The 15,108-nt window shown below is 47.5% G+C and overlaps 1 protein-coding gene across 2 annotated transcripts in view; it reads left to right on the top strand.

The window, feature by feature from the left end:
• Window positions 1-15,108, top strand: part of RLF (RLF zinc finger) — a 34,484-nt gene that overhangs the window by 7,946 nt on the left and 11,430 nt on the right. For both annotated transcript variants that reach the window (XM_048501017.1, XM_048501019.1), the window contains exons 2-4: window positions 7,096-7,250; window positions 10,845-10,926; window positions 14,117-14,249. In XM_048501017.1, coding sequence (XP_048356974.1) covers window positions 7,096-7,250; window positions 10,845-10,926; window positions 14,117-14,249 — 370 coding nt within the window. The remainder of the gene's footprint in view (window positions 1-7,095; window positions 7,251-10,844; window positions 10,927-14,116; window positions 14,250-15,108) is intronic.

The raw sequence follows: 15,108 nt of genomic DNA, 5'->3' as shown, positions 1-15,108 counted from the left end.
TCATCCGGAAAATTTGATTGATTGTGATTGAATTTTTATTGCCTCCAATAGCTTTTTTCTGTTTATAGGTTTAATAATGGTTTTATAGTTGTTGTGATTTTAATGTTTGATCATTTTGTACACCGCCCAGAGCTCTTCAGGGGTGGGCGGTATACTAAGTTTAATTAACAAACATATATATATAGGAAAATGTAGTTTGAAATATTCTATTTCAATAAGTTTGTACCAGTAAGTTAAGCTATTGGAAGTTACGTAGCCATTACTGAAGCATGGCGTTTTGCAGAAGGCAGTCGCTATTGTGATTGGCTTTCTGAACAGTCTGGCCAAAGCGACGCTATACATGTTAAGACTTAAGCCCTTTACACTGGCTTTAGATGTCGTTGATGCATTTTCAGGAAAAAGTTAATAGCTGAAATAGTTTGGTGTGTCTGCTCAGTTGGGGATATGATTTACTTCATTTAACTGGCTTAAATTCAATAAACGGAGCAACCAACGTAAAATGTTTTAGTGTGCTGTATCTCAAAAAAGTGTTTTTCCAGTTAAACTGAAGTACGGTACTCTACTGGGAAGAAAAAGAGTCATTGACACACCCTTAGTGTGGTTGAAAGGTTGACAGTGTGGTCCTATGCAAAGTTACTCCAGTCCAGGGGTCTGTAGCCTGTGGCTCTCCAGATGTTCATGGACTACAATTGGCCATGCTGGCAGGGGCTGATGAGAATTGTAGTCCATTAACATCTGGAGAACCGCAGGTTGCAAACCCCTGCTCCAGTCTATCCCTGTTGAGATGAATGGGGTTAGGCTGGAGTAACTGTTTAAGATTGTACTGGGACTCTGTACGTATTTTGAAATAAAATAAAATATGGATGTTCTTTTTAGGGAAGCCACCTTTGAAACTTGAATATTGCCCAGTTTGACTGGCATTGCACATTGTTGTGTCAGTTCATTGATTTTCTGAATTTACAAATGGTAGACCTTTTTGAAAATATATAGGCCCCTTCCGCACGGGCAGCATAATACACTTTATCAGTTCACTTTCAATGCACTTTGCAGATGGGTGGAATAGCAAAATCCACTTGCAAACAATTGTGAAAGTGGATTGAAAGTGCATTATTTGTGCATGTGCAGAAAGGGCCATAGCATTGTAAAAAAATTTCCTATGATGGAAAGGTTTCTCTCCGGTGCTCCTGCTTATGATAGGACCTTACACTGTGAAAGGACCCTGTTAGAATCTTGGCAGTTTCGTGGCATTTTGTCTGAGTCAAAATGCAGAGGGGCAGACCAGGCTGGATGGTAGCTCTTGAATCTTCTTTGTTCTATATATTTCTCCATATGCCCCCCAAAACCTCATGATATTACGGGTTGTTGTGGGTTTTCTAGGCTGTGTGGCCATGGTCTGGTAGATCCCAAAGTTTCGCCTGCATCTGTGGCCGGCATCTTCAGAAGTGTATCACAGAGAGAAGTGTGTAACACGCACTTTAGAAAAATCAAATGATGATGTGAAAGAACAGACTTGCAAGGCTCTCTTCCTCAAGTTCCTTCAGGTTGGTGGTGGCAGCTTTTACCCAGTTTTTGGCACTCCGATCCAGCGACCATCCCTAGAATCCATTCAGCCTCTCCTCTTCCCCTGTTCCCTTGGGGTGTCCAAAACAGGGTAGCAGCTACCACCACCAGTGATTTGGAGCAGAGGTGTCAAACTCGCAGCCCTCCAGATGTTATGGACTACAGTTCCCATTATCCGCTGCCAGCATGATGCTGGCAGGGGATGATGGGAACTGTAGTCCATAACATCTGGAGGGCCGCGAGTTTGACACCTGTGATTTGGAGAGTTATCTCCTGATAAGCGTGAGGAGATCGATTGCAGCTTTGCAGTTTTGAACTGCGGTGCTCTAGGAATGCTGCCCATCACTGTGACTGCAATTTAGGTAGCAGGGCGTGAATGCTCCTGGCATTTTCCGAGATCAGGCCTAGAGAATTCAAAATATAAGGCAGTATATGAAACAAATTAAAATAATACATTCACTCACCTTACCTTATACCTGACACTTCTCCTGAACAGTGTTTTAAAAGGACCGGCTCCTATTCTTTGACACTACAGTGGTTTATGTTCTGTGTTATCTGAATTCTCGTTGTTGGGGCCTCCCTTGCAACATGGAGTCCCTAGGGAAGGAGTTAACCCTTTCACGGCTTGCGCCTGCTTGGTCAGAAACTGGAAGCAAAGAAAGCTGCTGCTCTGTGTATGCAGAATTTTTAACCTTTTCTCCCCCTAAGGATGACTTTACTGTCCCAAAGGAAGAGCTTCAGTGCTATCACTTGAGTCCTCCCAGTATTGTCTCTTTAAATGTAATGCTTAAAGGATGCTTTCACACCTGGGAAATAATGCATTTTCAATCCACGTTTAGTGCACTTTGCAGCTGGATTTTTCTGTGTGAAATGGGAAAAATCCACTTGCAAAGGATCCTTAAAGTGGATTGAAAGTGCAGTATTCAACAGGTGTGAAAGAGCCCTTGGGCTTAGGAGTGGAGCCTTGACCTACTTTTATTCTCCTAGCCTGGGTCCGTCTGCATTTCTATAGCACGTTTCTGTGGCTTAGTCTTATGCTGGGATGTGATTCATTCTCTCTCCCCACCTGCTTTTCCTCTGTGTATCTGTTTGAGCTGCCAAGGGATGCTTTTTTCCTCTCTGGCCCTGAGGTGAATGCACAGCCAAATTAATGTAACCTTGATATGAATTCTGAACTGAAAGGCGACTATTCACGATGCCGATGAAAGGGCAGGTGGGAAGTTGCCGATCGGAATAATGCGCCGTGGCGGCACACTTTGAATCTTGAAGCTTCCTTTGAATCGGTCTCCCTGATGACATTCATCCAAGCACCATGAAAACGGCAGCCAGGCGGATTTTCACAACATTCAGCTATGATGTCAACGAAAGTGCCGCAAACAGCTATGGTCCCCAAAGACTGGAAGAAGAGTAAATCTGTAGCCTTCCTCAGTAAATAGGACCGACAGATCTAGAAGTGTGACTTCAGCTGCTCAAGCAAATAATTAAACAATTACTGAAAGCATCTACAAGAAATTGATGTTGTCGCTGGAAGTCAGCTGAGTCAGACTGGCAGATCTGTGGTTTCCCATTTCAGATTAGAGGAGTGTTTTTCCTCTGCCGCCTCTTTATTTGTTTGCCGAATTCTCAAATACTGAAGCTGGTATTTAACCCAGCTGTCTCTTTCAGAGTGCCTTGGTTGCAGCATTGCATTTGCGCTCTTTATGTATCTGCCTGCACAAGTAGCCAGGTAGCTATAGTAATGCAGATGAATCCCATCTCTATCGCTAGCTCCTGTGTTGTACCCCACATCATGCCTTAATGTTCACCCATACCCACACATGCACCCCACTGTGACTGCATTCCAAAGAGGATCATGAGAACAGGTGGAGTGGAGAATTCCTTTTCCATGAGCACTGGGATACATGTATGTGTTCAGTGATAGACCTTCCCCTCCACAGCCTGCTTCACAGACTGCATTGTGAGCTTGTTCCTGATTCAAACGGGGCTTGGGGTGCCACATGAGGGATTGCCGTTTACCGAACAGAAAGATCCTTTGGAGGTTCAGAGTTAGAATCAGAAGCTGTCCATAAATTCATAACACTTTGCTGTGATGCAGCCAGTGGCGGGAAAGTGAGTGTGTTTTTGAAGCCCGCGGCGACTGATGTTGTGCTGTTGTGGATAGCCCAGGCTAGCCCACGCTCAGCTGATCTTGAAAGCTAAGCAGGATCAACCCTGACTGGTACTTGGATGGGAGAAAACCAAGGAAGTCCAGGGTTGTTACACACAGGCAAACAGTGGCAAACCACCATTGTTTGGCCCTTGCCTTGAAAACCCTGCCAGGAGTACCCATAAGCCAAGCAGTGTGGTAGTTAAGAGCTGTGGACTCTAATCTGGAGAACAGAGTTTGGTTCCCCACTCGTCCACATGACTGGTGGACCCTAATCTCTCAAACTGGATTTGTTTCCCCCCTCCTATGCAGGAAGCTTGTGGGATGGCCTTGAGCTAGTCACAGTTCTCTCAGAATTCTCTCAGAACCCACCTGCATCACAAGGTCTGAAGGAGACCCAGGAAGCTCTGAAAATCTAGGCTGTGGGCGGGAGATCCTGCGTACAGATTGTTAATATTGTGAGGCTAAGGAAAGGAACAGCAGGGCCACGGGGTGTGTGATGGGATACCCCTCTGCAGAATGTGGAAGCAAGCACTCTTTACAGTTAAAAAAAAGGTGAGTTGGATCCCGCAGATCTTCCATTTGCGGAGGAGCCTGTTGGGCCTTCTGAAATCTCCTTGCGTTGGTAGAACCTGCCACTATTTCGCAGAATGGATGCGCTGGATGCAGTCCTGATGGGGTTTTTTAAACCCCACTTCAGGCTTAGAACAAAGCCTAAAAGCGGCATAATAAAATCCACAAACCCACGGTATTCATGCAAAGCAAAAAACAGCAACAACAATAATAAATGTAAAAATGAGAGGTTGCATCGTGCAGCTCCATTCTGCTAAAGGCAGTGCCAGATCTGCCGGGTCCATCCCAAGGGCAAAAAACCGAACCATTATGAAAATGCCATCCAACCAGTCAGCGTTTCAATTAAACCAGCCTTGCCTTCTGCAGTAAAATCCTTTCGGGCTGGCGTCCAGAGGACAGCTAGAGTGATGCGAGGTGGGCTTTCTGTAGAGGCAACTCCACAGCATTGGTGCCTTCCGTAAAGGTGCGTGTGTCCCCTATTACCAATCAATGGACCTCCAGTGGAGAAGCGCAGAGCAAGGTCTTTGATGTAGGTGCATTGGTCAGGATCGAATCAGGGGAGACATTCCTCCTGGAGCCTGGTTTCCTGTTCCTTGGGATTTTAAAGATCAGAAGCAGAGCCTTATGTTGCACTCAGAGTCTCTGTTGTTGGGCTCCCGCAGCCTTTGTTGAGTACTAAGTTCTGGTCTTGTATAGCATTGCTCTGAAGAAAGGCCTAATACCAGAGTCCATTTGCATCACTGAGATGCCTGTCAGGAGGTGGAGACTGATCATTCCTCCCTTCACCATCACCTCCTAAAACGTTCTGCAGTGGATCTTCACGGGCAAGCAAGCTCACCCTATTTGGGAGTTGTTACTAGTGGGCTGACACACAGGAGGGAAGGAGCCCAGTATCCTGGTTGGAATTTAGATCTTGCCAGCCGGTCTGCTGCAGCTTATTGCTCCATGTACACTCTGTGTAGATGGATTGACAGAGAAGGAAGAGCTGGGTTTCAGGTGGCTGGCTACAGCTCTCTATGTCCACGGATTTACTCATGAGAAAATAACTCTTGGGTTGGGGTGCTGTGTGGTTTCTGGGCCGTATGGCCGTGTTCTAGTAGCAATAACTTAGTAGTAGCAATAACTCAGTAGAACTACTAGTAATAACTAGTAGTTCAATAACTCTTGGGTTACTCATTAGTACAGTGGAACCTCGGTTTTCGCCGCTAATCTTTCTAGCGATGGGCGGCGAAAACTGGAAACGGCGTACTCTGAGGTACACTGTTTGCGCATGCGCAACGCCATTTGCATTCGCAATGCAAACGGCACACTGGAGATATTCAAAAGTTGTCTCGGAAGCCGATCTCTGAGGTGACCACAAACAGCTGGGGGCAAACGGCGAAGATTGAAACCGTCAATCTCTGAGGGCAACAAAGACAGGTTTTACTGTACCTTGATTGGCATGGAGCCTTCCCAACCAGTGGGTTTGGTTGCTCCTCTTCAGTTATTTTGAAGGAATTGTATGGTAGATCAAAAGGGGGATACTGTGTCTATGTACCAGTTGGGAAGCAGAGGGTTATTCATAATGGATTCCTTATGAATGGCAGCAGTTTTTCCTGGATGTATCCTGGGAAAAGCCTGGTGTGTGCCTGGTCCACATAGGGTGCCCATGTTCCAACCTCTGAGGACTTCATTTTTGTCGATGCTGCTTGCATGTTTCTATGCACAATTTTGGTTTTAGTTCAACCTCCTTATAGTGGTAGAGCAGGGGTCTGCAACCTGCGGCTCTCCAGATGTTCATGGACCACAGTTGTAGTTTTTTGTAGCCCATGAACATCTGGAGAGCCGCAGGTTGCAGACCCCTGTGGTAGAGCAAGGAGCAATCTAGTCAAGAAGCTGGTACTCTTATGAGTGATGCTTGAGTGGATTAAGTTGGCAAATAGCACCTGTGCTGGGGAAGGGGGGTTGAATTAGAGTTGCCTGTGGGATTTACCCCTGCATGACTCTACCTTACACCGAATTGGACCATTCCTCAGTTACTGTATTCTCTGCTCTGACTGGCCCTGCCCTCCAGGGCCTCAGGAGACCTTTCAAACCACCTCCTACCTGCTCCTTTTAATTGGTGTTTGAACCTGCAACCTTCTGTGTACAAAACGGATGTTCTACCACTGAGCCACAGGCCCATCCCTTCCCTCCCTTTTCCTGTGATCCTCAAATACTGTCCCTCCCCCTTCCTACTTATCAGCAAAACATGCCCCAAAGGTCCATTCATTGCTCTCTTAGCTCATCCCTTGGTTGTTAGGTTCCCCCAGATACCACGCGTAGAAGCAGATCTGTGGCCATCTCCACTCATGCCACTATGCGCTTGGCAAACCTGGTACTTTAAGTATCACCTCTAGTCACCTTGCAGGGCAGCAGTCTGTCTGTGAGCAGCGCATCCACGAGGTTCCATTCCACCCTTCTTTGGGAAGCCTTTCCCTTGGGGTTACAAGCGCCCGTGGTGTTGTGTCTTTTAATAGCCTGTAGACAAAACTTTCCTCTAGTGCAGTCGGTTTATACACAGCTATCAGATAGCAGTGCTTGCGAGAGCTGCTTTCCTTCCCCAGGAGTTGCTTGATAATAGCAATTAGTTCTGGCCCAAAGAACCGAGTGACATGGTGCCCGACCCTTTGCTTTGTGCTTTTTATTTGGGAGGCAGTTGTGTTGTGTTACTTTCCTCCACTATATAATTAGAACATTGCTTTGAAGTAGCCGATTTTGTTTGTGTTGGTTTTTTTTCCTTTTTAAAAGTCAGGGCTGGGACTAATCTCTCTACTTGTTATCTATTTCCTTTTTAGACATTGCTGCAATATGCCGGCAACCGGGGGTCTTCGGAGCACGCCTTGCCTCTTTTGGAAGTGTATTGTGTTGCCATTCAGAGTTTTGCCAGCGCCCGACCGTACTTGTCTACGGATTGTGAAGAAGTCCTTCTAGTCCTTGGCAGGCTCGTGCTGTAAGTATAATTCATGATTGTCACATGCCTTCCCTGGGTCTGTGTATTCCAGAGGTGTCCAACTCTGGCACTTCAGAAGTTCATGGACTACAATTCCCATCAGTCCCTGCTGGCATGGCTGATGGGAATTGTAGTCCATGAACATCTGAAGTGCCAGAGTTGGACACCCCTGGTGTATTCTCGCATGCATGTTGCGCGTTTGATTGCTCATAAAAAGTGAGTTTTCTCTTCATGCCACCACCTCAAGATATAAACCGCAGCTTCTCAGTAAACCAGTGTCTCGAGAAACCCTGGTAAGGCTGCCTCTGAGCACAGACAAAGGGCAGAGCTTCCAACTTCCTTAGCCATCCCTGTGAGCACATCTTTTAGTGTGTAAGAGTGGTCTTAGCATGTGAGTGAGATTTCATGTACAGTCTGCTTTTGTAAACATAGAGAAGAAGAAGAGTTTGGATTTATATCCCCCCTTTCTCTCCTGTAGGAGACTCAAAGGGGCTTACAATCTCCTTGCCCTTCCCCCCTCACAACACCCTGAGGGAAGGTGGGGCTGAGAGAGCTCCGAAAAGCTGTGACTAGGCCAAGGTCACCCAGCTGGCGTATGTTGGAGTGCACAGGCTAATCTGAATTCCCCAGATAAGCCTCGACAGCTCGAACAGCAGAGCTGGGAATCGAACCCGGTTCCTCCAGATTACAATGCACCTGCTCTTAACCACTACGCCACTGCTGCTCCTAAAGAAACTTTATTACAGAAAATTCAACTAGAGCATAAATATGGGAAATAGCCCCCGTAGTAAGAGATACAAATCAAAGGAATTCAAAAATAAGACCACATGTTTAATTTAGTCACCTCATGCTAGTTACCTTCAGATGGATCAACCACATCCCCCCCCCCACTTGAAACCAACTTCCATCGGGATCGAACTGGGGTTTACTGCAGCTTACCTTGGAACAACTGACTTTCTCACCTGAGCAGGAGAACATTTTCAGTTCGGGTGATTCCTACTGCCTACCTACCAAGAGAGGCAGGATCTAATCTTCAGTTTCCTGTTTCCGGTGGGCGTGACCCCTCCTTCTCCGTTTTTTTCCTGCCTCAGAGAGAGAAGCAGTAGCCAGTTGCCTGTCTGAACTGTTCTATACCTCTAGGTTACTCTTCAACTATTTTTTCTTCTTAACTCGATTTCTCCTTCTGACTTCTGCACCCTTGCACCCTCTTAATGTGCACTCTCGGTTTTATTCAAGCCTCGGAAGCACTGGTGCAGCACTATCTTGGTTTTCAACCAAGGAGCTACTCGCAAGAAATCCTGTGCATTCAAGCCTTAGAGCAGGGGTGTTCCAACTCTGCCGTTTCAGATGTCCATGGACTACAATTCCCATCAGCCCCTGAGGACATAGCCAGAATTTTAGTCCATGTAGTGGGACTTGTAGTCCATGAACATCTGAAGCACGAGAGTTGGACACCCCTGCCTTAGAGGCACCGGCGCAGCTCTGTCTCGGTCTTGAACCAAGGAGTTTACTCGTGAGAAAGCCTACTTCATGGAAGATCACAGCTCCGACGATGAGTCTGGGAAGCACTAAACACCCTCGGAGAAGAGCACATTGGGCCAGGTGCACACGCTCCCTACTGGAACTGCCTTAGCCTCAGCAGCCCGAGAGGGGTAGGCGCCATTTCATGCCACAGAAAAGCCCGCCAAAAAAGCACGGCTAGAGAAAATGGTAGTGGCTGCTTCAGGCAACTCCACCAGAGGGAACTCCTTACCAGCAATCTCTTCAGGTGCTATAAGTGCTCAGGTACCTTCCCACTGCCGTTCCCAAACTCCTGGGGAAGATGACCAAGTTGTCCCTCACTCTCTCAACGAGTCCAATTTAATGGCAGCATTTGAGGCTTTCAGAGCCTCCACGAAGGAGGACAGTATCTCTCTCCTTGAGTAAAGGGGCCTCTTTGCGGGAGGGGGGTTGAAACTGAGCAACTCATGGGCAGGGCAGGGAAAGTCCCCCGGCTAACCAAGGCAGCCAGAAAGAGGAACAAATTAAGCCCCCTGCGAGGTGCTCCCTCCCCTTCTGATAGCAAGGTGGATGCCAGGGAGGAGGGGGAATTCTTGTCCCAGGATACGGCAGAGAAAGAAATGCAGGTGACTGAAAAGTCACTCAGGTTTTTCAAGCTGAGCAAATCCCCCACTGCCTTGAATTTAAAGAGCCCTCCCAGGGAGAGTGAGTCCCAAAGTGATCCAGATATTAAGTCCACCCTTGCTGGAGGCTAGGCGCTCTTTCCTCAGGTTAAGCCTAAAAAGCAGGTTTTCCTGTTCCCCAAGTTTTTCGAGATCCAGGTTAAGGCCAATGGGCAGGCCCCAGGGTTTCTAAAGAAGATATATGACTTGCCTGCCTATAGTGACCACCTTATGCAGGTGCCACTTATCGATGTTCCCATAGTGGCACTCCAGTCCTCAAGGCTAGTGTCCCAGGATGGGGAAGGCACCATTAAAGATAGTCTGGACCACAGAGCGGATCAACTCTCTAGGAAAACTCATGAAGCCATGGTGATTGAAGCTGCCTCCACAGCATCTGTAGCAGTGGTTCTCAACCTTCCTAATGCCGTGACCCTTTAATACAGGTCATATTGTGGTGACCCCCAACCCTAACATTTATCCATTTTACAGATGGAGAATACTGATGCAGAGAATCTTAGGCGACCCCTGTGAAAGGGTCGTTCGACCCCTAAAGGGGTCCCAACCCCCAGGTTGAGAACCACCGATCTATAGCTTCCAGAGCTGCTATTGTATGGTCTAGGACAGGGGTGTCCAAATCTGGCGCTTCAGGTGTTCATGGACTACAATTCCCATCAGCCCCTGCTGGCATGGCTGATGGGAATTGTAGTCCATGAACATCTGAAGTGCCAGAGTTGGACACCCCCGGTGTAGGAAGTTTATTGAGTTTCTCCCAGAAGAAAACAGGCGACTCCATGAGGGGGCATCTGGAATCCTGAAGGCAACATCCTTCATGGTGGACGCCAGCCAGGATGCCATCTCCTCTCTGCCAGAGCAACGGCTTCAGCAGGAGGCTCCTCTGGCTATTCCCGCAGTTGATGGATTTTCATTCTGAAACTATTGTTTCCACCTGCCCCTTCTCTGGGGGTAAACTCTTCGGACCCCATATGGATCGCATCCTGGTTCAAGACCAAGACTGTGTCCCACACCCTCAGACACAATGTGCAGCTCAAATGCTTTCTTGCGTCAGATATTCTGCCAACAGAGTGCTTTAACACCATTGTCTAAACATCGTTACGACGCACATCTCTAGGTATGACACACCTCTCTGGGTCGAGCAGAGGTGGTTTGCCGTTGCCTTCCTCTGCACAGCCGCTGCAGCCTCCTGTCCAAGGCAGTGGCCAACCTCCTCTGATCTTCTCTTGCCTGGAACACCCAATGGGTGGTGTTACCTAAGTTGGTTGCATCTTGACGGCATGTTCCTCCAACATGTTTAGGGCATCCTTTTTGGATCAGCTGCAGAAACAAACGGTGTAGCGCTACCTCATGCTTGATACGCCTCTTCCTAGTTGTAATTCTGACAGGCGTCAAAAAACACTGCATCTTTTTATTGCAGGAGCTGTTTTGAACTCCTGCTTTCCGTGCCAGAAAGTGAAGAGCAGTGTGAAATGTTGTCAAGGCTGTTTCAGTCTATACAGGTGAGTTCGTCTTATGTCTTTGTTCTGTGCTGTTAGCATCCGGAAACCAAATGATTGAGGCAGGCTTCTGTATTCCTTTTCTTGAACAACGTTAAAAAAACAACAACTCAGTTTCAAAATGTATCCCAGTTATTGTTTGAGACGCAATGGACATAACATTGGGAGATATGTATTGTGATGGCTTAGTGTGACCAAACCTTTGATCATGCTGAGAATTTTGGTTCTTTGCAGAACCTTCAGTGTGCAGCAGGCTTTTAAGTATCTTTTCAAGCAGCTTTTCTGGATGATCAAGAGAGTGCACCCCCCCCCCCCCAAACACACACACATTGAAGATCTGGTTCCAATATTTTAATAGCCTGCTTTTGCACATTTGCTGAAACCTGAGGGGAAGTGCATACATTTCTCTGTTGGTTGCTGGATGGGACAAACTTGGTGGCCAGACTTTCAATTAATTGACTGATTGGCAAACCCAAATAAGGTTTAGCGACTGGTTGTGTGTTAACAGCAACCAAAAGCCATTAAAAATGTGTGCGTTTGTGTGTGTGTGTGTGGGGGGGGATGTTGCTGTTCCTGTGAACTGTAGATTGTGCTTGTGTTGAGCTTGTTATTTTGTCAGTGTTGATGTCTGACTAATGGTAGGATTGTGGGGATACCCCACCCACTGCTTTCTGTATGGGCATCCATCCAGTTATATATTTCTTGTGGCCTTTGGCTGGTGCAAACTGCACTAGTGTTGGACACACAGTGATATTTTGTACGAGTAGTGGGAGTGTAGCCCTTGTTGAGGAAGAGGAATTTTCAACAGCGGGAAATGTCCTCTTTAGCAAAGCTAAAGAGATATAAAATGGCGAGGCGTTGCTGTGGCGGAGGGAAAGGATAATATTTCTTGTGTTATCCACTTTGGCTGAAGGCTTCTTAGAGTTCATGTGCTTGAGTCCTGCTGTGGTAGAGGTTCGTGAGGGGGGAAAGGAGTCTGGTTTCCCAGCTACAAAATGATATAATTTAAATACTCTGAAAATACAACATGCCTGACTCAGCTTCTTGGTGCCTTTTCTTCCAACAGTCTTTCACAGTACTTTTTAGAGTGGTGGTTTTCTTCCTTTTTCTCTCTGTGCAGCTTAGAATCTTTAAAAAACTTTACAACCTCTGTTCTGCAAGGAGAAAGAAAATATCAATTGATGGGGCCAGGAAAAAAGCCTGATACTGGGCTAGTAAAGTAGCCTGTAGACAGAGACTATTTTATTCTTAAAATTAATCAGGCAGGACTCGGGCTGATTTGTGCTTGTTCAAGGACTACAATTCCCATCAGCCCCTGCTCCATGCCAGCAGGGACTGATGGGAGTTGTAGTCCTTGAACATCTGAAGCACCAGAGTTGGACACCCCTGATGTAAACTGCTGTGGGCTTTTCAGGGGAAAAATGAGGTGTTGTTGTGGTCGGAAATGTCAGTCATTGGCCTCATCTTTCTCTCACAAATCACTCATGTTAAGTCTGAAGTCTGTCCCCTGGAACCCCCCTGTCTTCAGGATTCCATGCTCAAGACGTAGTTACTCAGCTCCGCGTGCCTGGCCAAATCTGTGCTCTTATTGGGAACAGCACAAGAACAACTTGATCCCTCACTTTTGACATTACTCGCTGCAAGGAATCTCCTGCATCTGCTCTCCAACATGCTGCTGCAGCTTGGCTCCTGTTCCCACTTGTGCCACCCCCTTTATCACTGTGAAGGGCATCATTTTCTATGGAGCATGTTCTTCCAGCAGAGACGGGGGGGTGGGGGTGGCACCTGAGGCAAACCTGCTCCAGGCACCCCTCCGCTCCCTACTTACCTGGCTGGGCCGCCGCTGCACACCCCTCGACCCCGCCTTGCCAGGCTGCTCCTTCAGCCGGTGGCGCTTCTGCCAGCCAAAGGAGCAGCCTGGCGGGGTGGGGCCAAGGGGAGGGGTGTGTGGAATGATTCTCCGCCCCCCCATGTGACCAGCTGGTGAGCACCCAGGGACATGTGACCACACATGTCCCCATGAGTGCTCCACCTCTGTCCTCCAGCACTGGGCTTTTGTACTCACACAAGGCCACCCAGTGTCTTCCAACGAGCTGAAAAAAGACATAAGCGCCAAAGGAACAAGCTCTGCAGTAGAGTATTGTCTCCACAATAGGCCAAGAGAGGCACAAGCAGAAACAAGGATTAAGATTCGAGGCTGATATTGTGAGCCTTCACTGTGCTAAGAATTGCTTCACCTCTGTTTCTCAGTTATATTGCTCTTGCATTTGGATGTCTTGCTGTTCTCCCTCTGAGGTGGGAGGACATATCTTGTGGGTGATTCCACCGCTTTGCTCAGGGAAACAGGACTAAATTCTTCACTTCCTGTCTCCTCACTGGGAATCATCCATTACCAGTTTCTTTCCTGCCTCAGACAGGGAGAGTGGATTTAGCCATAGGCTGTCTTGCTGGTAGTGTTGGGTTTTTTACTAATGTTGTTTGGGCTGTCATTTCAGCTGTGGATTTTTAGATTGGTGTGCAGTCCTTTAACTCAGCAGAGCCCTACAGGAAGGTCATAATAAAATAAACTTTCTGCCAGTCCAACTCTGGACACAGTAAATATTTCCCATTGTCATATTAACCCTTTTCTGGGAGGGAATGTTGGATAGGAACTTTAAGGGAAGGAAGTGCATGGAAGTAATATAGGTAGGAAGGAAAGGCCTGTAGCTCAGAAGTAGAGCAACTGCTTTGTGTCTGGCTAGCTGCGAGTTTAATAATCTTCAGCATCTTTGCTAACTGGGCTGGGAAAGCCATCGGCTTGAGACCTTAGAGCAGGAATGTCCAACTCTGGCGCTTCAGCTGTTCATGGACTACAATTCTTGGATTACAGTTGTAGTCCATGAACATCTGAAGCGCCAGAGTTGGACACCCCTGCCTTAGAGAATCGCTCTCTGTCAGAGAAGGGAGCATTGGCATAGAGGCACCAGGGGACTTTGTGCATGGTCATATATCTTTCAGCATTTAGACTTTGCTGTGAAACAGAAGAACAGTAATCTGCACACAAGGGCAGATGTGTTAAATGCAATTCCTACATTTCTGTTTCTACCAATGGATGGTGGGGACCCAACTAAAGTGGCAGTGATCCCCTAGCTAGAATCTAGCAATTCTAAATATTTCTGTCTTTTATTTTTTACCTTGCTTGGGTTTCTGACAGGATTCCCATAATGCTTTGCTTCAGTTTGGAGACAACAGCCTCGAAGTACTGGCTGACGTTGCCAAAGAGGGCGTGTGGAAGAACCCAGTTCTGCTGAAGATTATCTCGCAGCAGCCAGTAGAAGCAGAAGAAGGTAAGATACTGAGTCTGCGCCTCCAGTTGCCCTGCCCTGCCCACTGTTTTGGTGTGGATGATGTATACATTTTTGCATTCCTGCTTATGAACCAAGTGAGGAAATAGCTGCATTCAGTGCTCCTCTTCCCTTCTGTTTCATTTGTAACCTCTTTTCAATTCATGCTTGCATTAGGTAACAACAACTTAGTAGAACAGGGAATTTAATACTTTCGTGTAAAGCAGAACAGAGCTGAGGCATCCTGAGCATGGTTTTGCAACACTGTGGTGTGGTTATACCAGGGGCATAGCTAGGGAAAATGGAGCCCGGGACAGACTCTGAGTTTTAATCCCCTGCATGGGCCCCCACACTGCCCCCTGCGCCCCACTTACCTTAGCCGGTGGCAGGGCCAGGCAGGGGTGTGCAGGGCAGCCTCCTCCGGGCCAGGCAGGGGCGCTCAGCAGCAGCCTCTGCCAGGCCTGGCTGGGTGAGGCTTGCTTGGCAGCGGCCTGTGCCCAAGCCAGATGGGGCAAGGAGGGAAGGAGGAGGGGCGTGGGGGCTTTTCACCCCACGTGACCCCAACAGTGTCCGCCTGGGGCACCTGTCCCTGCCCTGCCCCGTGGTAACTGCGCCGCTGGGCTGTACCCTTTTATTACACCACTGATTGGTACCTTGTTTGGTCTTGTTGACAGTCAGGAGTTAGATCTCAACTATGTTATCCTCAAATTCATGCCCTCTCTCTGGCTGGCCAGGTACAAGTTATTCTGTTTCTCTATTGAGCTGTGAACTCAGTTCACCTCCAATAGTACGGTCTCTGTCTACACAGTGAGTCTTTAGGGACAAAAATGAGGAGTGAAGTGCTGTTTGTGTTGTCTAGGAC

The sequence above is a fragment of the Sphaerodactylus townsendi genome, linkage group LG06, assembly GCF_021028975.2.
Source record: "Sphaerodactylus townsendi isolate TG3544 linkage group LG06, MPM_Stown_v2.3, whole genome shotgun sequence".
Lineage (NCBI taxonomy): Eukaryota > Metazoa > Chordata > Lepidosauria > Squamata > Sphaerodactylidae > Sphaerodactylus > Sphaerodactylus townsendi.
Note: the sequence above shows the minus strand (reverse complement) of the source record. Positions and strands in the feature narration are given on the sequence as shown.